Genomic DNA, 23,879 nt, shown 5'->3' with positions numbered 1-23,879 from the left:
CAGACTTGTTCTTTACTTAAATTCAACAAATGCTGTTCTTGGAATTAATGATTTGACTGTCACCTCTGTGCTCAATACAAGGTCAGAAGTCTTAAGAAAAATATTTCATAGTGGACATCTGCTTCAGTAGTGCTGCACTATTGATCTCTCATGCTTATCTGTTGGTGATGCCTTTTTCCTTTTCTAAGAAATATATTTTTTTGTCGTAGTCACTTTGGACATGATGCAGGAAGTTCAGCACTATTAGTAGCAGGTTAGAGAGGTTTGATTTTATCAGCGTATGCTAAGAAAAGTGGTGATCTGGTGGTTTGCATTGATGAGATGTATTTCATATGTTGACCTTTTGAAACTTGTAATTACATTTATTCCCATGAATAAGCTTCATGAGAAAAAGCAGTGATTGCCTAAACTTAATTATAATTGGATGTGTGGGGGAGGGTGAAGACTTGAAATTCTGAGGTTGATTTTCTTTCCTGATTTGTACCAAGTTAAAGCATGTGTTACAAAGTGTAACAGAGGAATAAAACCAGCTAGAATGGATCTGAAAATAAAAAAAACCAAAACCTAATTTGTCACATTCTAGCCGTGACTAGCAGAGAAAGTGCAAAACCTTATTTTTTTCCAGCTTTTCTACCTGGCAACCATGTACTCTGTTGAGACATGAGGTACTCTTGGGCAGTATGAAATGGGATGTGGTCTTACAAGTCAAGAAACATTCATCAGAAGTGCCGAATCAGTTACATGATACCATTTCTGACTCATGTTTGTCTAATCTGCTCTTAGAGGAGAAGCCCAGGAACAGAAGAGCCCATGGTCTGCACTGGAAGTTGATTTTGGTTCTTTATTGTTTTCCTACTCTGATTTAGTTCTCCTTTTGCTGCAGGTTAAGCTCATTTGTTCTGATTGTATTCCAGGTGGATGTAGAGAACAGTGTTTTAATTTCATGCCTTTGGCAACATTTTTGAATTCAATGGCAAATTTGAAGCCAGACTAAGCAGGCCCGCTTCAAGTGGCGTTATATCAGATTTCATAAAAGATAAGCTGAAGAAGAAATCAGTCTGTTTGATATGGGAGTATCAATTAGGTCATCTCTACAAAATGGAAAAGAATCTGTTCACCGGAAATGCACTCCTTTTTAATTTAGTCTCTGTGCACAACTTAGAAACCATATCTTGTATCTTAACCGTTGCTGAACACTGATTTACCCAATAAGTGTGTGTGTCTATATATACATATATATATATATATATCACATGATTGCTGCAAAGTTCTGCAAAGTTCTGAATATGAATTATTTGTCCAGACTGTTCTGTAGATACATACCCATCATGTTTATAGAAAACCTAATCGGTATGAAAGTAGAAAATTACTGAATTCCATGAATTTATTTACAGTATAGAAGCTTTTTTATTTTAGTGTTTAGTAATCTGTTTGGTAAGATTGAATCATTTCGGTGCAGATGTGTTGCTTAACTTTGGATTTAGTCTTTTTGATTTTTCCCTATTTATTCTTTGAGCAGAATGTATTAGATGAGAGGACGGTAGCATTGCAGGCTATCTCTCTTTAGGGTCGGGATTACAGGTGGGAGAAGGTCAAGTCCACATTCCTGCTGCCACCTGTTATTTGCACGATGACCGTGATAAACTCATCAACGGTTCAACACATGACTAGTGCATTATTTTTACATTTTGTATGTGTTGCTATTTGTGGAACACTTTCTCCAAAAGCTCATTCTTTCCAGTAAAAGCCTTTCCATGATTTCCAATCTAATTCTTGGATATAAATTGACTGTTTTCTCATATTGTCCTTTATCTTAATTAGAGCTTCCTTCATCTCCTGTGTTAAATTAGGTTTTCTATTCCCATGATCATCCTGCTAGCTCTGGTGTAATGGGAGTCCATTGTTTTTGAACACAGATGATCAGGATTGTGATCTGTTTTCCAGATGAGGTCTCACTAAAACCTTACTTACTATTACTGCTGTTTTCCTGTATCGTGGAAACGTTAGACAATTCACTCTATTTTCTGTGCCTCCCTATTTTTTAATTGAGAAAATTTCATAGTTACTTTCTGTGATGAATTGGTCACTGAATACCTTCTCACAGTATTTTAGTTTTCCTTTAATAAGAGATGTGTTTGTGCACCTGGTATTGAAGAATGCTTCCTAACACTTACTTGTGTGCAAATGTTTTGTTGTGTAGTCTTGTATATTTGCCTTTCACAAAAACCATCAAAGAAATTTTTGCAGCTGCTGCTGAAAAGCAGACTTTATACAAGTCTGTTAAAGATGGTTGTTATTTCTTTATGAGGTAGAAATACTCCATCATTCTGAGGCTTTAAAAATGTGTTGAATCCTCAGTATCGCAAATGGAAAATAATTCAGAATGTGCTACTCTGATTCATCCTAGTTAAAGGAAGCTAGCAGATTTTTATGCTGTGTTTAGTGGCATGATAAAATAAGTTCGGAAAATTCTGCTTCTCCTCCACCTCGTTTTTGAGCTGTCTTGGTGATAATCCCAACTAACAGTGCACGTTTGTGTTTGATTCAAGGGAAAAATGCACAAAGTGCATACTTTTCCCAGCCTTTTCAGTTCTCTTGCAAAAGAATTCTGTCTCCCTGGTAACGATTAAAACTGGGGAAATTGCTCTTTGTTGGAATCCCGTCCCCCGCCCAAGCTCCAAAGTCTTCCAGCACTTGGCACTTCCCCCTTTGCATCAATGCAGTATTCCCATGATCTGTTAGTTTTGTTCCTTTATGGAGGAATGACTTTGGTAAAAGAAAAAAAACAACTTTGGGATAACAGCACAGTGTAGCCTTTCCTCAGCTGTACTGTACTGCTTAGAACACAATTTAAAATTATTATGTCTGCACAAAGGCCAGTGTGTCTTGAAATGTCCAAGTGTCTGCACAGGTAGCAACTGCAGTGGGTTTTATGTAAGATGACCTTACTCTAGCTTTTATTGTTACTTGCATTGTGTTTTGTATGGCACTTATTGCAGTGAATTGGCTATAGTAAACTTGAAGGACATTTTGATCCATTTCCCTGCTTTAATGAGATTGATTAAATTCTAGTTAAATACCTCTTAGCTTATGTCTGAGGAAATACATATATATATATGTAGAAATTGAATAGCTGTGTGAGTGTACTGGTCTCAGTAATACTGTATACTGCCAGGTAAGGATCAAGGGTATGTCCAACTTACATATTTTGTTCCTGATCCATCATCTAGGATCTCTTTCTCATGCAGATTGATAACCAAGGAAACTTTCATAGCCATCACAAGCAGAGCTAGCTAACCTGAGTTCTGAAAGTGCATAGCTTGTTGAAATATCATGTTCTTTATAAAAAGCCCCAAAGAAATAGCTTTATCAAAGTTCAGATACATGCTTTTGTTTAGGATAAATGTTTGTCACCACTTCCCAGTCTCTTGAGAAAGGGAGGTGAAACATTGCTGCCCCCTTGAGGTTGATATCTTGTGTTTATGCTGTGAAACTTTTAACTTGCCAGTGTGCTAGAGTTTAATGTATTGACTCTGTTTTATAAAAGTTAATTATTGGGAGTGTGCAGAGTGCATCAGTGAACAGTTATGGCAGATGCTAGCCCAAGACATGGCCAGGGATGAGAATGTCTTTAACACACGGTGTTGGATCAAACCTTGTTCTCTGTAATAGCAAAACAGCAATGGGAGGAGGACTGTGAAGAGTGAGCACTTGCAGAAGGAGAGACGTTGACAAGCAAGGTTGTTTGTTTTTTTTTTTATAACCCCTGTGTTTATGGGAGATCTTGTTTCAATTGAAACCAAAGAAGGTCTTGCATTTGCTTTCTCTTGTCTCTTTCCTACCTTCCTTTTCTTTTCTATTGGGAGGAATAATCCAGTGTAAGTATTTTCAGCTTTATGGATTGATATTAAATTGAGATTTCCATCACAAGAGGAGAGACTTGAAACAACTATTAAAAGTTAATTCACTAAATTACATTGTCTATTGTTTCAACCAAATCCGATGATGGCAACATTGAGGGATTAGACTTGCTCAGCACGATGGAATGAAACAGGAATGTGCCATTGAAAACAACATCATTGCATGAAATTATAAGTGTCCTTGTCTAGTTTTCAATTTGAGTAGCTGTCATATGCCTCTAGGGTTTTTTTGAGTCCTAGTATTTATCAGTATGATTATTATTTGTAGCTGACTATTGAAATGACCTCTTTTTATACCCCAGAAGAGTTCAGAAGTGTAGTTTTCATGAACAGTTTCATAGCAGCAATGAACTATGTAGTCATTGTGTCTGGCAGCTCATGGTACTGACACACCCCTTAGTACAGCAGAGGTGCATATATGGATGTTAGTACCCCACAGACCCTGAGCACAGACTATGGTCTGTGGGGTATTAGAAAATATTAGAAAATACAAGTAATCTCCACCCCCCTAAAATAAAAACTTTTACTGTTTTTCCTGCCAGATTTGTTCCCTGATCTGATTCACTACATGATAGTATAAAGAATGGTTCTGTCACAGTGGGAAGGGCATTACAGGGCAGGGCTGAGCAGGGATAGCTGAGGCAGCCTAAGCAGCATGGCTTATGCATCATTGATGGAATATATTACTACAGAGCAGACCTGATCCATCTTCTGTCTCTGTTGCTAGAAAGGCATAGTTATCCTCAGAAAATCACAGGCCTAATATTGAGTTAAAAATACTCTTGTTAATATCTTCTTGTCTGTTTCATGTATGTTTTGTAGACTACTTCTCTTGGTACTTTTCCTCTTACACCTTGACCTCCTTTCTTCAGATTGAAAATTTACTGAATGTGTTATAAGTAGTGTTTTTCCGTTCTCCTTCCGCTGTGTTGGAAAGTACTGTGATGCATGGATGCAGCTGCTGCCATTGGCTGTTTAATTGGTCAAAATCATTCTCCATCACTCTTGTTCTTTCCTTAGGAGACATTCAGCTTCACGGAGCCCTTAAATTTGCAATTGTAGAGTTGATTTAGAGAAATTAAGTGGATAGGTTTATTTGAAGCATTGCTAATAACTAATTAGTGTCTTTTCAATGTCCTGAAAAAGTAGTCTTTATTTCCTGGAATGCAAATCCTCTGTTGCTGCAGGAATCTCGGTCCATTTCATTTGTGTCCTTCTGTGGTTATAAAGGTGTGTGACAAAATGTGTGCAGGAAAATGCTGCCCATGAGATGGGCATTTGCATATTACATCCCTGCCGTGTCCCAGCTGTATGTTGTTACAAAGAAATGGATCTAGTCTGTTAATTTTCTCATTTTGGGTGCTACAACTTTTTTTGTGTCTCTCTAAAAACCCAGAGACACAGAAACCCCATTCTTTCCTTGACGAATTTGAAAGGCAAGCATTACAACTGTACAAGCACAAAGTATCTGAATTAGATAACTTATGATACCAATACTAAAATAATATTTTTTTAAAGAACTTAGTAATGTCTTTACTGAATAATCTATGTAAGCTTAATAGAAAACCGTATGTGAAGAAGCAACTCAAGTGTTTGATGGCAGGAATGTACTATTATAGTTTTGTAACACCAAGTTCTGATGGTGATTATATTTCCACGAGTATGAAAATTAAAAATAAATCTGAGATAAGCATAAAAGCTAATGTCCTCTTCACTTTGTTTTATTACAGTCAGAGATTAGAAATGAAAGCACAAGTTGCAGATGCATTCATAGCAAAATTCCAACTGACACCGGATGAAATGAACCTGCTTCGAGGCACGAAAGATGAGCCAATTACTGAGGTAGCTCAATGAACATTAAAAGCTTTGCCCTGAACTAAAATGTAGAAGTACCGTAGCTGAATTGTACATGAGATCTTATTTGCAGTTTGCAATTTAATGTTTTATGGAAGAATGTACCTTTTAACAGCATGGTGAATTTCTGATGAGTTTGAAATATGTGGTTAAAGATTCAAGTATAGGGAAGGAAAATCAACATTAAATTCTAGTTTGTGTAATGACTTTAAGGGGCAAATGATCTCTCATGTGGTTCTACGCTTCAAAAGACCTTTATGAAGTCTAAATTTTCAGTGCAGATGTTTTGAAACTTCACCACACTCACATAAGGCAAATGAGAAACTCGCAACTCTTCAGTAATATGTAGTACTACCCCTGTGCATGCGTGTGTACATTTTGCATACTCATGTATATAGGTATTCAGTGACTTGAAACATACAAGCTGAAGCTTTCCCTGAATATTCCTTGGTTGATGAAGATATGAGGTACTGACTCACTTCTAACCACCTTCCAAAACCACTGTATGTTTATAGTTTGAATAAGAAGGCACATTGTTCTGCAGTAAAAGCAAACTGAATAGTAAGAGAATTGAGTATATTTAATGGATTTTTTTTATTATTGTAATTGCATGGAAACCTTCACTTAAATCTAGACTGCCTGCTGAGATACACTATCTCGATTCCACAGGCATCCTGTTTGCAGTTAAAGCGTTACTAAAGATATGGAACTGATAACCATAAACAGTGCTAATGAAAGCATAAATGGAATGTGTTAAATGATTGTGCACTTGAGTAATTGCTGTGTGCTTTTGTACCGCTATTGCCATGAAAGAACATTCAGGTTTCTAGAAAGCACGTTGCAGGGAACAATGACAGCAATGCTGTGCCAGTTATTCAGTGTTTGGTTTGCAGCAGAATGAGGAATAGGTTTTTTGATACTTGGTCTAAAAAATATGCAGAGGTAACTGAGATACAGCAGTTGTGCTACTTTAGCTGGCAGACTTCACTAATATCATCTGTGTGTATTTCCCCTATGTTAGAGTCAACCAGTGCCCTTAAAACATCTTAGTCAGGCTTCTGTTTTGATATTTTTTTTCCTGAAGGAAAAGTGCTTTACGTTTTTATAAACACGGCCTTCAACAAAACTGGTGCAAGGCAGTAGGTTAAATTGGCCTACTTCACTTAGAATATTTCTATTTTATGTGATGAGCCAAAATGAAACTACTTTCCCGAGGCAAACTGTTCATATCACAAAAGATATAACAAATAGTTGTATCTGAATTAGCTGGTCTCCTCCATCATGTTTGAAAGATGACTTGGTTACAAGATGTGTTTGAAAATGTTATTGGATTTCCATTTGCTTTCTGAAACAGTAACAATATAACCCTTTTGACCATATGTCCATCTCTTCTAGTGTTCTTTTTTTTTGTCTTCACTGCCGCTGCTGAATTATTTGGGGGGAAGGATTGTTCTGGAAAACCTAGGTCCATTCTGTTGCGAATGTTTCATGTTTTTTAAGAAATTGTAACCCTATTTTATGAATACAACAAATATCAACCTGTATTCATTGTACTTTATAGTGTTTCAGTTTGCTCTTAAGTTGCTAACATTAATGGGAGATGATGTAATGCATAGTAGTGTTCTCAAAATCTCCTGAAACTGTTAACTAATAACTGTGAAACACACACATACTACATAAGGCAGGTTAAAAACATGTCTTTACTGCATTTTTTTCTTTTTATTTTGTTTTATGGAAGAATAACTTGATGCAATGGGAAACTAAAAAAATACTAAGGCTCTTAAAGTGGAATAATGAGGTGACAGAGGGGTGTGTGTTTTAAAAGCAGCTTTTGGGACACAGATTTTGGGACACAGACCCACAAGGAACATAAATATGGGATTGAAATGGGGAGTATAGAGGGCAAGAGCTTTGATTGAGAAGTTACTGCTTTTAAACACTGCTTTTATTTTATTTTATATTGTATTAATTTATTTTATTTCATATTATTTTATTTTATTTTTAAATTGATTTAGGATTTTTTCAAGGCTTTAGGACGAGTAAAGCAAATTCATGATGATGTCAAGATTCTCCTCCGGACAAATCAGCAAAGGGCAGGGTGAGTGCTACTTAAATGAGTGCAAGATAACCATTTACAGTTAAAAGCAGAAGTTAAAACAAGGTCTCATTCTTTACTTCATATGACTGTACAGAGTATTTCACAAAAAACCCCTAATAATAACATTTTAAAATCTTCCTAATTTTAATAATGGTATCTTTTATTTGACTTGCACCTGCCTTTGCTACCTAAAATAGTATTTGCAAATTAACTTTTTTTTTTTGCCTTGTAGCTTGGAAATTATGGAACAGATGGCTTTACTGCAAGAGGCATCTTATGAACGACTTTACAGATGGACTCAGAGTAGGACTAAGAATGTTTTTATGTTTATTAATATTGTTATGATGATTCCTTTAATTCCTTCATGTGGATCGAACTTAGCAAAAACCCGTTCCAAGATACATTAACATTTTGTTTTCCTTCTTAGTGAAAGATTTTTTATGACCCAAATAGTTAATTGGAGATTCTCTTTTTTTTTGGGCCAGTCTCATCACTATAAAAGTGTATTATTTATTTCTGTTTTTAGTAGATGATTTTCCAGAGAGTGGCTACTTCAGTTTGATAGTCCAAACAAATTGTCAATTCTATTGAATTTCATTTCCGTGCGGGTTAGAGGGAAGTTGTTATCTTGACCATTTGGTAGCAAGATCTAGTTTAGTGGGAGAAGTGGTGCATTACTTTTAAAAAATTAAAAATAAAGCCGCCTCCTTTTAGCAGGATGCTCTTTTGACTGATATTAGGCAATTATTTTTTTTGCTTATGTACTCTGGATCTAGACATCTGTGTTCAGTGTAACATCTTGATAGTGTGAAATGTAGATGCTTTTTTATTAGTTCTCTCTTCTCCAAAGACACTGACAGAAAGTTTTTTGGAAAAGAAAAATTAAAAACGGTGTACTGTGGTTTTTATATTCATTAGGTGTTCTTCAGAGGATGCTGAAACCTCATATAATAGTTGTGGTTTCACCCTAATAAAAAATCATAATTCTTATGCCAGCATTTGATTTAGTTTATATGATTTCCACATTCTTGCAGGGAATATACAAGAATCTGTAGTTAATGTGCTGGAAGGTAAAAAATAACAAAACCGAACAACAAAACAAACCCACAGCTTGCTTAAATACTTACTCCCTTTTTTCTTAATAGTTTACCTGGAACGTGGTAAACAGATCTAAAGGAACCCAACAGAATTCTGATGGTTGAATGATTCACCATTTGTATGTAGGCACAAACAAATACTAAGCTTCCCGTAATCATTATTATTGTTGAAATTTGTGAGGGACATGCATTTTATAGTACTGCTTGCAGGGGAATTTAGTTATATTTAACACTAACTACCCTGGGTAGCATATTCCAAAGGCTTCAATTCAAAGTCAAAAGCCTTTGAGGTTTTAACTAATTTTCTTGTTTTACAGCTTGTTATAAAATGTATTATAGTGTAAAGAATGTGCTTTTATCTGTGTTGATATTTTATAGATGAATGCAGGACATTGACACAAGAATCATGTGACATTTCTCCAGTTCTCGCTCAAGCCATGGAAGCCTTACAAGATAGACCAGTCCTGTACAAGTAAGTAAATGTTTGCAATTATCTCTAACAGAAATTTTGAGCTTATAAAATTTAAAGATGGGCATGAATTTCGGTGCCAAGGCAGTTTAGTCCTGTGTCAAATTTAAAAAAAAAAAACCTCAAACATAAAAATATAGAAAAAAATCATATTTCAACTGCTTTAAATTTTAGAAGTCTTTTTGACATAATTATGATACAGTAAATGTCATCAGCCTTTTTCCAACTCGCTGGTTTCTAATTAAAGTAAATTGTCAGACTGTTTTTATTTTAACCTAAATGAATTGTGAATTTCTGCTGTGCTCATTCTAAGGGTTTTTGTGAAGTAAAAAATGCTGTCCAAAACATGTGATTATCTCATTTAAATTCCTAAAGTGAAAAATTGCTAAGGGCTGATTAGCTCTTACTGAAGTGCCTCTGGTAGTATGAATGGAGTTGTCCAGTTGTCTATTAAAAACTACTACATATTGGCCTCTAAAGTGTAGAGATACTTGTGTATCTGTAAAATACTACTAGTCTTCAGAATTTGCTGCAGGGACTTTATTAAATATGGTACTTAGTAGAAACAACCACGAGGTGGCACTGTAAGAACTGTTTTTATTAGAGTGACTATACCTGAAGAGGTGGTACTTAAACTTCTTTGCTTTTTAGGGTTTGTTTTGTTTGTTTTGGTTTGGGGTTTTTTTAATGCATTCATCACATTTTGCAACTACTGCAAATTAATTTCAGCCACAGGTATCCAGGACAGCAGACTACTGGGCAGTCTTGCAAAGGCTGCTCTTGTCTTTAAATGGTGTCAGATGTGTAAAGGTGTATGTATGTGACACTGTAAATCTCTGTGGAGCTCCTCCCAGGAAAAATGCATTGTGGAAGTGGACCTTAAAAATTCTGTCATTATGAGAGGAAGCACAGATCTTGACATGCTCAGTCAGCTCTGCTAGTTAATGTGAGGGAGAAGTGATGTCACTTGACGTCCCCAGCTGTTGGATGTGGTGCCATAGTTGGAGATTGCAGAGTCCTTTCTTACATTCTCTCCTCCACACCCTCTTTCACAGCTGCAAAAGATCAGTTACAACTGTGTTCACAACATTTTATAGGATTCTTTTTAGATACAGTTTTATTTTCCGTAATAAATGTTTTGTTGAATTATGATACTTTGAAACTTCATAAAATCATTGTTTTGCTTTCTTAACATTTCTGGGAAAAAAGAAAAAAGCATCTTCTATGTAAATCCACAGCTGGCTAGTTTAAAATGAATCTGCAAAAGAGAATTTATTTTTCTTCTGACACTTCTCTCAAAAACAACAGCAGTAGTAATAACAAAGGTAGGACTTGATAGGTAAAACCTTTCTTCTGCCAGAAAAGCAAAAGTAAACATTACACACAACCACATGTCTCTCATCATAGAGTATCATACTTAACTACTTGCTAAAGCAGTATTATCAAAATTGCAGTACTGATGCTTTACATTTTAAATCTCAAGATGTAGTTTATTCCCTTCCAAAAGAGTTTGTGTACCTTTAAATAACTAATGAACTGCTGAGTTCAAAATGTAAAAATTAAGTCACAGAACAAAATAATTTTAAATTATTTTTTGGTTTGTACATATAAGCATTGGTGTGTAAACTGGACACTTTTCCTCCAAATCACTACCCTTTCATCTGATAAAGATTGTGATTCATTTGGGTGAAAATGAGTAAGATGGAGAAGGGCAGGAGTTTAGAAACAAATCCACAAATTCTTATTTTCTTATATTGACTTATGTCTTGTCAACTAAAAGTGTCAGAAAGAATGTACCATGGATGGACTTTTGGGAACTGCAGTCAGTAGGTGTCTGAAAGAAACATTTCAGTTTGGTTTTCATCTCCTGGCTCTAACAGAAAAACTGTTTCATAGAAAATGCATGGAGACATAGCTCAAAGCAGTGTTCCTTTTCCATCATGCATTCAGGTTTTCAAGGTCTTTTTCTACCTTTTCTTTCCTCAGTTATCATTACTGTGTTTTTTAAAAGTTGAAGCTGGGTTGAAAAGAATCCAAATGTTTTTTTCTTTACTGAACATGAGTATGTGTAATAACACAGTAGTAAATACTGTGTTCTAGTGTAAATAGTAGTTATTACTGAATTTTTTAAGATGCAGGATTTTGTAATGGTTATACACTGTTCTACTGAGAGCAAAAGGAAAATTTGTAGTTTCCTTTTTAAAACAAAATTATCATTATTGACTGCTGTTTTCAAAACTAATTACAATATCACAAGATCTGTTTCACTGCTGTATTTTTAATGATCTGTTGTATAGCTGTTCATTGGAGGGGGGAAAAAAAGTGTAGCTGGTTTCTACAGACACTGGAGATTTTTCACTCCAATACTGCTCCTCCTGGACAGTGGGCTGTTGTCAGATCCCAGATCTCTTCCACTCTTAAATGCATTATTTTTGAAAGTAGTAATTTATTAAATTTTTTTCATTAGGCTTTTTTTTTTATTAATTGCAGGTATTTACTTCCCAAGTTAACATGTACAGTGTATAAAGAAAAAGGTTTAAACAGACATTTCCAGATTCTTCAGTGTGCCTTTCCCCCCCCTTCAAATAATAACGTAGATTAAAAAGAACAAAACTGAAGGTTTCCTTGGACTTTTTGTAGAAGAGTAGAAATCTAATCGAACAGTTTTGAAACAGTATATTATATTCTTCTATATTTTATTCTCCACCTCTGTTAAATGTGAATGTAGTACTTGTTTATCTTCAGTCAGTGATAATAACTTTTTATTATTATTAATATTTTATTTTTGTTCATCTACTAGATGTCATTGGTAAGGGACAACGTGCTTAGTCTTTGACATTTTTTCAGTTATGTTGGAAAAATAAACTGTAATATATATTTTCTTTTTTTCCTTTGTAATTTACATGTGTTGTTCAAAATGCTTAAATTAATTTAAAAAAAGAAATAGAAGTGTTCTGTGGCTTGCAAAAATCCTACTTCTAAGCAAATATAACAGGAACATTAGCAGTGCTAATTTCCCATCCTTTACTTGCTATCATGCTTCAATGCCAACAGGAGGGTAGCCTGCTCCAGAAATGAGCCATGTGTAAGTTTTTGGTACCTCCTCTGCCACCAGCAAGCCATTTGAGATTACACGCTCTGGACTGTAATTGTTCATCCATTAAATATGCAGCTAAGACTCATTTGATTTAAAGCAGTGAGCTATTATCAAATGAAAATAACTTTGTTTGCTACTTATTAATCATGTGATAGCCTAGAAGAAGGAAGAAGCCTTGTGTTGCAGTGCAGTAAATTGCTGCTTCTGTCAGTCAGCTGGACCGTATGCAAACAGGAGTCCCAAATCTGTCAAAGCTGCTTATGTGTATAAAAATGGAAAAAGTGCTTTTTCATTTTATTTATTTATTTATTTTGTTTGGGGTAAGGGAACAGCTAGGTCAAGGAAAAGCTGTGTTTTTAGTATTTGTTTAGAGGAGTCAAGAAAATCAGATGGTTTTGAATGTTTTATAGTAGAAGCATTGATGCAAGATTTCTAGAACTATAACAGTGGTTACTTGTATTAACTGTAAAGTTGAACTGATCAACTATGATGAGGTAAACTGGTTTTTCTTAACCCATTTTCATGTTTAATAACAGATACACATTGGATGAGTTTGGGACAGCAAGGAGGAGTGCTGTGGTCCGTGGCTTTATAGATGCTCTTACTAGAGGAGGTCTGGGAGGTACTCCCCGCCCTATTGAAATGCACTCGCATGATCCTCTGAGGTATAGTACTCCAAAAATATATATGAAGTAGTCTTTTTTTTTGTCTGTTGCCATTTTGACTCAATGACACCATAAACTACTGATTTACACAAAAATTTCTGTCTTTATGTAGGTATGTAGGAGACATGCTGGCCTGGTTGCATCAAGCTACAGCTTCCGAAAAAGAACACCTAGAAGCTATGTTAAAGCTTGTAACTGTTCAAGGTAGTACTAGTTTTAAAACATAAATTGGGAAGTGATAGAAAGTAAATCTGTCATAAGTCAGAAGCGTGATTAATTTCTTAGACTGGGCTTCGGTTACAAGTCTGAGCTTAAATTTTCCTGGGAATCTCAGAGTAGCTGGTGGTTGCATTTTTCTAAAAGAACACCCTTAATAAAGAAGAGTATTTAAAAATGCACTCATTTTATTTCACTGTACTTATAATGGATTTACATTAAATTTACAAAGGGACGTTTTAGAGTGTAGTTGAGAGTTCAAAAGTTGTTTGCAATGTATATGACTACATATCTTCTTGAAAAGATTGTCATTGCTTATTGTTATGTTGAAGATTCCTGTTATACCATACTCTTTTGTTTAGTTATTTTTTTTAAATATCACTCCTTGTTCCTTTAGGTCTCTTCCTTCTAGGCTACAAGTAAAGTGGAATTTTCATCTGTCATATAACGTCATTACAGGTTTATGGAGGTCAAAGTAGGCTGCTCACAGATATGTGAAGCTTTTTAATATCAAATTTCTCCTTCATTAACAGAACTGCAGACTCTCATGCTTAGTCTTCAGCCCCTTTGCTTTAAGTAGATTGTGCCTATACTTAAAAGACCTCCTTATCCAACAGAAGCCATAGTATGACTTACCACCATATATTCAGACAAAGACATTTTTAATAAGTTATGCATAGGTACTCAGTTGTAACAAACTCATTGTCAGAACTTACATTTGATGTGCATCTGGTGAGCTCTTCAGATTATGTGTCTCAATTAATCCTTCCCTGGGATTTAAAGTGAATATGTATTCTAATTTTCCTTCCTGCTGTAAGTATTAATTTGCTTTCCTAACTAATGGTATATGGAAAAGGAGACTGTTTAGGAACTGTTGTAAATCATACTGGAGGAATGCTGTTGTTTTTTGACTACAGTTACAGTGTACCATAGAAGGGAATTTAATATTGTTTGCTGACAGTATTTTGGGGAGACAGGAAAGCAGGCCTCATGGCGGTTTCACAGTAAAGAAAAAGACATGAGAATTCTTTGTAGACGACTGACTGATGCTTCTGCTGTAACTGGGGAGTCCTTCAGGAAAAGCTGGCACCATGGAGCATGTTACTGTGTCTGGTTCTTCTGTGGATTGTGCTACTGCTGCTGCACAGGCCTGCCCTTCGTTTTGAAATTCTCACACCTCTGTGTAGTGCTTTGTTTAACTATTAAGTTCCTTGACCTTCTGGCAGGATGTCAGGCTGAGATGCTATGACCATGTAATTAGATATATTTAGAGCATTTTGTCCACAGAGCAAGATACTGGATAATACAGGGAATATAAATGTTTGGGAGGAAAATTTTCAAAAAAAAATCATCAGACCAAAACTTTTTTCCGAAGAGACTGGTATAAACAAGAGATTCAATATTTCTGTCTGAAGGCAAAATACATTTTCCTAAGCTTTGCAGGAAAGGGTTTGCTATCACTGTTGTACAAAATGATGAAACTATGTAGCCCATAATCAGAGTATTCAAGGCTGGCTTTTAAAAAGTTTTAAAACGTTAAGTTTGCAAATGTTAACTGTTTAAAATTAATCTGACCAAAAATGCTGTTAAAATTTTAAGCACAGAAAACACATTCAGAAAAGTTTAACTATTTTGCTGGAAAAGGATGAAGCATCTGGTTTTCATCTTTGGAGCTTAGGTTTTCTGCTAGAAGGAGACTTCCAGTCTTACAGAGAACTTGTACTTGAAAGGAAGGGAGAACTGCAGGCATTTTGAGATGCAGTATAAAACCATTTTTCATGGAGTTACAGGAACCCAGATGGAGAACAGAAACTAAGTGAAGTCCAAGAAAGATTTCTCCTTTTATAGAAGGATACACAGAGAAAGATTATATATGGTGTAGCAAGCAGTCAGAAGCGTATCTTCAGTTATGAACCATTTTCTAAAAGTTATTTTGGGTCTCTAAGAATTGTTTATTCTGTAATTCTTTTATGTCAAACTTGCACCAGTTATATAACCCATTCTGCTGGAAGATTTCACTGGTTGTGGAATCCAAATATTCTAATTGGACATGAAAATATATGCGAAGGCACAAGCATGTGGTACACCAAGATTGTTATTCCATGTCCTTTGGTATTCGAACTTGTATATTTTTGGAGCTAAAAATTTCATACCCAACAACTTGTTTTTAAGTCAATCTGGTCTAAATACACTATTGCAAATATGTGCTAGGTGCTTGTTATGTTGATGAACAGTAAAAGTGTGACTGTTCCTACTAAAAAATGTGTAAATTGTTAGGGGGTATGTGAGAGCTAGCCATTATATCGGAGAGCATGCATGTTGTGGTTTGTAATCTTGCTTTCTGCCTTGATAACAGTACTCAATTATATTAACCTATTTTTATTACCTTACCAATTTAGTATGTTAAAATTCTTAGAGCCACCATGCTGAATTCAGTTGTTACTGCTTATGTGGCTTTTGACGAAGCTTCGTGTAAAGAGGCATTGGCACAGATCTCTGATCTTTCATTATTTTTACTCTCAGAGGTAATCTCTCTTAGTCTGAAATAAGCAAAATATAGTTTCAGGTCACCTGATTTCTGTCACATGTCACAGTCAGTTTGTTTACTTTCATTGCATGGGTCCCATCTGAAGATGAACTCCTGTTGACAAGTTTTAAATTAGAATTAAAGTATTGCTTTCTCCATAAATCTATTCTGAGTTGTTACTGAAGTGAGAGCTTGAAGATCTGTTGCTTTCAGTTTGATTGATTTATGACAGTACTGGTTGCCATGCAACAATTCATTTGTGTTTCATGATAAGATAGGCAATATTCTCTCTTATATGTAGTTCTGTGAAAGACGACTTTCAATTGCTGCTGGGGAGGAAGCGTTTGCTAATGCTGCAGCACACAGCAGTGTGGAGGTATACGTGTCACTTAATTTGTAACAGTGCCATGAGTGTGTCAGTATCAAACACTGACAGACATGTATTTGCTGTTCAGGCCTTTCAAAATGGTATGTACTGTTGCTCCCTGAGCATCTTACTGGCCTGGTTGGTTTTTTTGGGTTTTTTTTTTTTTCTTCCTAGTTTAATTTCATGAAGTGCTAATATTGAACCTTACTGTGACAGCTTCTTGCTAGATCATTTATTCCTCCCCTTGCTGCTTCTCCCTCTTTTCCTCTTACTGCTTCTCCCTCAAATCTATGTTTCATTAGAAAGCAATTGAATAGCAAAAGGTAATGACTCCAGGACTGTTTTGTCATGCAGCTATTTCTTAATGGCTAGATTTGAAGTACAGTGGAGGTGTTTTCTAGTTGTGTGGAGAAAAGAACATACAGTTCATAATGCTTTTTATGGAGGAGTACCTCCTACGTTTGTTTATTTGTTTTATAGTCTTGAAGAAAAGAGAATTACATTTGCATAATCTTAGCATGTGTTTGCATTAACTATAGGTGTGGAAGAAAATATTCAAGAAGTAGTTGGGCACATCACAGAAGGTGTCTGCAGGCCTCTGAAGGTGAAGTATTTTGTTTTCCTTAGCACTCTAAATGGAAAAGCACTTCTATCATGTTTTTTCAGAACTTGTGCCCCCATCTCTTCAACGTATTTTCATTGCCCTTGGCTGAGAGTTAGATTCTCAACTTCTGAAGAGTTTTATGATTCTCAGATTAAAGATTCCTTAAGCTCATAGATACCTGGTTTAAAATAGTCATGTAGTGAGAGATACTAGGATATTAAATTTGTGTCTTGATTTGTTTTACTTTTCCTAGGTTGAGGAGTGCTTATGTACAAAAATTTAACTTTGGGATAAGTATATGGGAAAGGTAGTAGTGAGTCATATGAAAAATCAATTTAATTTAGTACCTTATTTTTCATAGTGATCATTACCGTATGCTTAGAGAATAGTATATAGGCTATGCAGGTGTGTCATGATACTTCTGTAGGATAGTTTCCTTACCTGTTCATGAATATACTAAGGACTTACTGAGCTTATTTCTGTCTTTCTACCTAATAGACCTCAATAGATTTTTCTTGCATGAATTGATACAAAATGTTGTTATCCACTACATTTCCTGCAGGACGGAAGTGAACAGTTTAACTCCGCTGTTTGAAAAGTCAACTCTTTTGTGGTTTGTTTTTTTGTTTGTTTAGTAACTCCAGCTCTTGTATTTGAAAGAGACCATGAAAAATTGTTTCCTAATTACCATCTTTATGCTACCCTGATTTTGTTGTATTTTTGTCACATCCCTCTGTAGTTGTCTTTTTTTCCAAGTTACAGCCTTTGTAAGTTTAGGGGATGCATTTGATAGAAATCATTAAGATGATCCATTAAATGATTGACAGACTTATTTACTGGATATTCTTCACATAAACACTAAAATAATCGAGGTGAGGAAGCTGATACCAGTAATTGCCTGACTGTGCAGTGTATAAATCCAAGTGCTTTTAAAATAAAATCTACTATGCTAAGTACTATTACAGTAAAGTTCTCTTAGAATGCTGTAGCTATAACAACTTTGTCCAGCTGACAAGAACTTAGTCCCTGATGTAAACAGGTGGTTTCTGGATACTATATGTAAGTTTCTGATAGAAAAAGATAAAGTTTGGAGAGAGGTAAAAATCAAAAAAGTGCCATTAAGAATGTCACAGGATTACAGAAGAGTCGATGTGTCCAGATGACTTTTGAATACTTCCAGAAACAGAGGCTCCACAGCCTCTCTGGGCAACTTATGTCACTGCTTAGTCACCTGCACAGTAAAAAAAAAAAGTGTTTCCTGATGTTCAGACAGAACCTCCTGTGTTTCAATTTTGTGCCTGTTGCCATAGAATTATGACCATCCTTCACAGCCTTTAGTGTTTGACATGTTGGAAAACACCTGTCACAACAAACAATCACCACAGCTTTGTTTTCTTGTAAGATTTTTGCCAAACTTTGTGTTCTTCTTGCATGCTTTAGTTCTGTTAATACTGAATGCTGATGTTTGAGCTCAGTATTTCTGTGCATTCCAATGAAGTAATTAGGAATAGAATGAAACCTTTGTGTAAGTAAGAGGGAGTTTTGGTTTTGATCTGAGATTTTTATACTTGAGGTTTTTATAGTTCAGTACAGAATATTTTCCATTTTGATTGCCAGACTCTTTATACTTGTGTGCTTCTACTCTCTGTAGAAACATCCTCTGAAATATTGTTGTCAATTAGTTACTATGCTAATAAAAATAATTTAAAAAAAACTAAGAGAAAAATTAAAGACTTCCCATTGTATTCTGTATTTTAATAGAATGCAACTTATGTTAATTCACTGCCATTTTAGACTTCCAACTGTAAAATATGGAGCACTTATTGTTTCCCCTGGGGAAAGAAAAAATTCATACAATGCAGATAGATAATTGCAAGCCACCATGTTGAGAGTAACAACAAAAATAGACCAAATTTGAAGCAATCTTTTCTACAATACATTGTTCTTTCTGAAGATTGTCCACAATAAGAAAAATAGATTCACTGATTTCAGGGAAACCACTCTGTGTTGTAGTTGTGTGGCACCACAATACACTGCTTTTCTAGTGTATTTCTGCTGATGTTTGTAAATCTGTCACTTTGAGTTGATACTGAAGTATAGAGTAGTTCAATAAAAGCATAGTCATAGAATTTCCACAAGCACTTTTAAATACTTAGAGAATTATGTAGCATTTTCATACTAGTTTATGCCTTTCAGTGTGAATGTACAATATAATATAGTTTTCTTACTTTTGAAGAAGGGTAATGGTTACATGCAGTATAAACTGTCTACATTTCTCATTGATAGTTGGTTTGTGTTTTAGGCATTCAGGTGAATCCTCAATACTCCCCAGTGGTAGATCTTACTACAGGCCTCTCATTTCAGATGGAAGTAGGAGAATCCCAAAAAAGTATGAATTAAATTTGTCATCTTTACCGTAACACTTTAGATGAGTTCAAAACAAAATGTTTCTGATGCCTTACATAGACATCAGATAGTCTTTTTGGTCAGCTAACAACAGGATGCATAGGGTGAAGAAATTATAAGAGCTGCAAGTCCAGGGCTTCCCTGAACAGGTTAAGTTGAGTCACTTAAAAATTTTGATTCTCCAGTGCAGTGAAGACTTCTGTGTGGGAAGCAGCAGTTCTTCTTTTCCTGCTTTATTTTTTTAATTCTTATTTTTGTTTTATGACCCTAAAATATTTATTTTTTCCTTTCCTTCTGCCTCTTCTTTTTCTATTTTTTAATTATTTGCTTTATTTTTAGCTATTGTTTTTTTTTTTTGTCAATATTTTGATTTTCCTCTTTTTTCCCTGGATGCTGTATTCCTTTTTGCTGTACAACTAGAATATACTCAGCATCCATGCCCAAATGACCTTTCAGGTAACATTGGAGACAAGTATTTGTATATATACCTTTGTATATACAGACACATTGAAGGGCAAAGTTGACCTTTGTATGTTGAAATAAACTTAGTGCATTGACCATCACAAATAAGGGTTAAAAAGTATTATTTGGTTTTGGTCTGTCTATTAAATGCAAGGGGAGAGGATTGAGGAAGCATAATCTTAGTTGGTTCTCCCTGCAGCTGCCTCTGAGAAGAAGGCACCGCAGCACATTGTGTTCTGTTGAACAGCAAATAACTTGGGAGAGCGAGTGTTGGCTGGTGATTTGTGTGTAGCTCTTTCACACACAGGCACGTGGGAGAACAGTGCAGTGATAAGTCACTATCTATTCTGTTTCATAAGTGCACAAAGGTTGACCCTGGGGCAGCCTTTTATGAGTGGGTTGAGAATGTGTGTACCATGGAGACAAGACATCAACTGTCCAAATCAGCACTGTTTTGGGCTGTGTAGCCACTATCTCCTGGTTGAGATAAATAGTCAACAGTCACTATTTATGTTATAAATAAATGTTATAAGTGTTACAAACAGTCTACTATGATTAAATTCTGGTAGGAGATATATAGAATCTCCTTTAAGTGAAGAAGAGAATTCATCCAGATGAAATTTTGTTTTTTGGGTAAAATGCCTAATATTTTGATGTTCTGAATTGCTGCATGATGTGAACGATCTACTGTTGTAGTGTAATGATTTTGCAGCATTGCAACTGTTCCTGCTATTTGGTGCTGGGGAAGATTCCAGTATGTCCTGGATCCATCAAATGATCTCATTATTTTTAAATTTTCAATAACAAATTGCAGCAGAAATCTCTAGGGAAATGGGATTTTTTTTGAAGGCTTTTTGGTTTGTGGGGTTTTTTTTAAGAATGCATACACCTGCTTCTTTTCTGCCCAGATCCTTGGCAACCCAGAAGCGCTTTGGTTCAAGTCGAATGTTATAGTTAACAAGGCATTCTCTTTTTAAACTTATTTCTGGTTGAATTTATTTTTTGAAAATCAGACATGTATTGCAAGAGGTTGGCTTTTTGTAATTTGTGACCTGAAGGATGCTTGTATTTGTTAATGCTGCAGGTTAGAATTGAACAGGTGATTGTTGCTGAGCCAGGAGCAGTTTTACTGTACAAGATTTCTAATCTTCTCAAGTTCTACCACCATACAATCAGGTATGCAAAATTACAAAGTATGTTAAAAATGCCTTTTTTCCCTAATAGTATTTGTAAAGATTAATCTACTAAAAATAGTACTTTTGTGGCTTAGTTTTTGCTCTGTACTGTAACAAATACTATCAAGGAGAAATACATGTGATATCAATTAGATACCATTTACTCGTTGTCATTCCTCAATTCTTACCAAATCTTGCTTTGGAATATAGCATCAATTTGCACAGAAACTGTTTCTTCATTGTTCTGTGTAGATTCAAATAGTATACAAAAAAGACTCTACAAAACATTTAAGATTACAGAGTCAAGTCCCCTTGGAGAAAATGTTAGAATTATTTCTAGAACTTCAATTTTTCTTTTTTTCTTTTAAACAACTGTGTTTTGATAACTTTTTTTTTAAGTATGCACTTTCATTTTTCTATTGGGAAGATGTTTGCCTCATTCCTTACCTCACTGTTGAAGGTGCACCAATCACCTTCCAATCTTCCAGATGCCACTATGAATAGAGAAAATAATGGAGAAAAGCCAGAGCTGCTGTTTTCATACATTGTGGCATATGCAGTAGTTTATGTTGGTTAGAAGCAGAATTAGCAGAAAAATCTTCCTCCACAGCCCTGGACTGAACTTCAGAGAATTTGAATCATTACTACTGCTATTTGAGCTTCTCTGTCTGAAAAGACAGAGAGATATTGGGCAGACTGGGACAAGTGGTTCTTGGGCACCTCCCACCCTATTTAAAATTCTCAATTGTGATGGCACTACAGGTCTATGGTAGAACACATATAAGACCTATTCCTAATTTTACTGTCCAAAAACCTTGAAATATTTTTGTTGTCATTTTTCTGTCTCCAAAGTTAGTGTTTCCCTGTGGTTATAAAGCTTGGTGCAGTTGAAAATGTGATGTTAAAATGGAAGGTCTTAGGCAGTCTTTTGGTCTTCTTAACAACACATTGTTTAAAGACCACTGAAGTACCTTCTACCAGCTGAATAATTTTCTCTGTATAAAGTGCACCTCACTAATGAAGGGAAAAAGCAGTTTGAGAAATGATCTATTAAATACAATATTAGAACCTGAAAATCAGGTTTAAATTAGTCCTGTTATGACACAGTGAATTTCAGTGCCATTTTGTAGCTTAAAGTACATTTACTTCAGACACAGGGAGAGTATAGCTGTGAGAGGAGCACAGTCGTGTAGTGCCATTGAAGATTTAAGGGATATTTCTGCTAAGTGTGATAGCTTGACACTAAGAATAGCAAGGCATGAATTCTTACATCTCAGTAGAAGCAAGATAGTGCTATCCCTAAAGGAGAGTATGATAGGATACTTGTTAACCCTTTTTTCTTCATCTAATCTGTTTTCTATAACAGAAGTAGATTTACAGCATAACAAAACAGAAATCCAGTAACTCTTAGGATTCTACAAAAAAGTTTGTGCAAGTTTGACAGCATGTATTTAGTATCTGCTTAATGACATAATTGATAATGCTTGTTCTTACAGTCAACTTACCTCTCAGACAATATGGAGAACTGTTACCTGCAATTATTTGTTGTAAATTTTCAACTTTGAAAATTATTTATTTGAAATGATGTTTAAGTATGTGACTCTACCATGTTGTTCTCCCTTCAGAATTATTAAGTAATCTTAATTTTGTTTTCAGTGGTATTGTAGGAAACAGTGCAGCCACACTGTTGACAACAATTGAAGAAATGCATTTGTTGAGCAAGAAAATATTCTTTAATAGCCTGAGTCTTCACGCAAGTAAACTGATGGACAAGGTTTGTTTCAAAATCATACAGCTTTCATGTTTCAAAATGCACTTACATTTCCCGTTTGCCTAGTAAGATTACTAAATAAATTGGTGTTTTATATGTCAGCTTTTCCCAAAGTTGAAGTTTTGTAGTTTCAATATTTTAGCTATTGAACTACATTAAAAACTTGCTGTATGTTTTAATTCTGTTAATAGTGGGGAGTTGGTGGGTGTTTGGCTAAAATACTACTGTTAGCAGTATTTACTTGCAGAGCAATTTACATATTTTTTAAATCTATGAGCAACAAAAAGAGGAAATTTGCTCAAGTACAATAGAGCAAGGTCAAGTGATTGAGCTAGATAATTTGTATTACTGCATTATCAGATTAGTAGTTAATTGCTCATGTACTTAATTCCTTTTTTGAAGTTGTAGGGTATATCCCAAAATGGTAAGCTAAGTAAAAACAAAATTTGGGCTTTTATAAAAGTAGTTTTACCACATGAACATTGCTGTAACATTTGTAAATGCATTTCTAAATTGTTTCTACTTAACCTGAAAGAAAAATGCAAAAAATACATAGATTTACAGAAGCTATTCTTTGTGCAAAACCTTGTAATTTTCTGACCATTCAGTCAGATTTTCTGAGTTTTGTCAGTGTTGTTCTGTGGTCCCAAACTAGTTTTCTCATTCAGCACAACTTGTCTCTGGTCCCAATTTCCTGTCTTTCTGCAGGGGCTGAGGAATGACTTCCTCAAAGAAACAGTTGTTCCTCCTTTTCTTCTCTCCCATATATCCCAGTGACTCCTTTCAGTGGTTTTATTCGTTCAGTGGGTTACACCCACAGTCCACACTACTAAAGTTGACTTAGTACATTGTTGCTGTGGGGTATTTCCATTTGAATGCGGTGTTCAAATGGAATAATTGGAATTATTAGTTCCTTTTCTATTAATGCTTCTTCAATGGTCAGTTAAATCTGAATTCATGAAACATGCAATGGACAGGGACAACATGAATTTACCAGAAAAACATTTTTTTTCCTAATATGTAAGCTAAAATAAAATATCTGTCTACTTCTTCCTTTTCTGAAAAGAAATCAGTGATGGACCTTAGCAAAAATGTATGACTGCACTTTGCTTACAAAGTGCTTAAGGAAAGAAATTTTTTTTACTTGAAAC

The 23,879-nt window shown here is 35.2% G+C and overlaps 1 protein-coding gene across 1 annotated transcript in view; it reads left to right on the top strand.

Annotated features, from left to right (window-relative positions):
* Positions 1-23,879, top strand: part of COG6 (component of oligomeric golgi complex 6) — a 69,052-nt gene that overhangs the window by 24,480 nt on the left and 20,693 nt on the right. The window contains 9 exon segments of the mRNA XM_025894958.2: positions 5,651-5,762; positions 7,790-7,872; positions 8,105-8,175; positions 9,348-9,441; positions 13,072-13,200; positions 13,313-13,404; positions 16,850-16,914; positions 20,867-20,958; positions 22,614-22,731. Coding sequence (XP_025750743.2) covers positions 5,651-5,762; positions 7,790-7,872; positions 8,105-8,175; positions 9,348-9,441; positions 13,072-13,200; positions 13,313-13,404; positions 16,850-16,914; positions 20,867-20,958; positions 22,614-22,731 — 856 coding nt within the window.

Source organism: Manacus vitellinus, unplaced genomic scaffold (assembly GCF_001715985.3).
Source record: "Manacus vitellinus isolate BGI_N305 unplaced genomic scaffold, ASM171598v3 scaffold_2_pilon, whole genome shotgun sequence".
NCBI lineage: Eukaryota > Metazoa > Chordata > Aves > Passeriformes > Pipridae > Manacus > Manacus vitellinus.
Note: the sequence above shows the minus strand (reverse complement) of the source record. Positions and strands in the feature narration are given on the sequence as shown.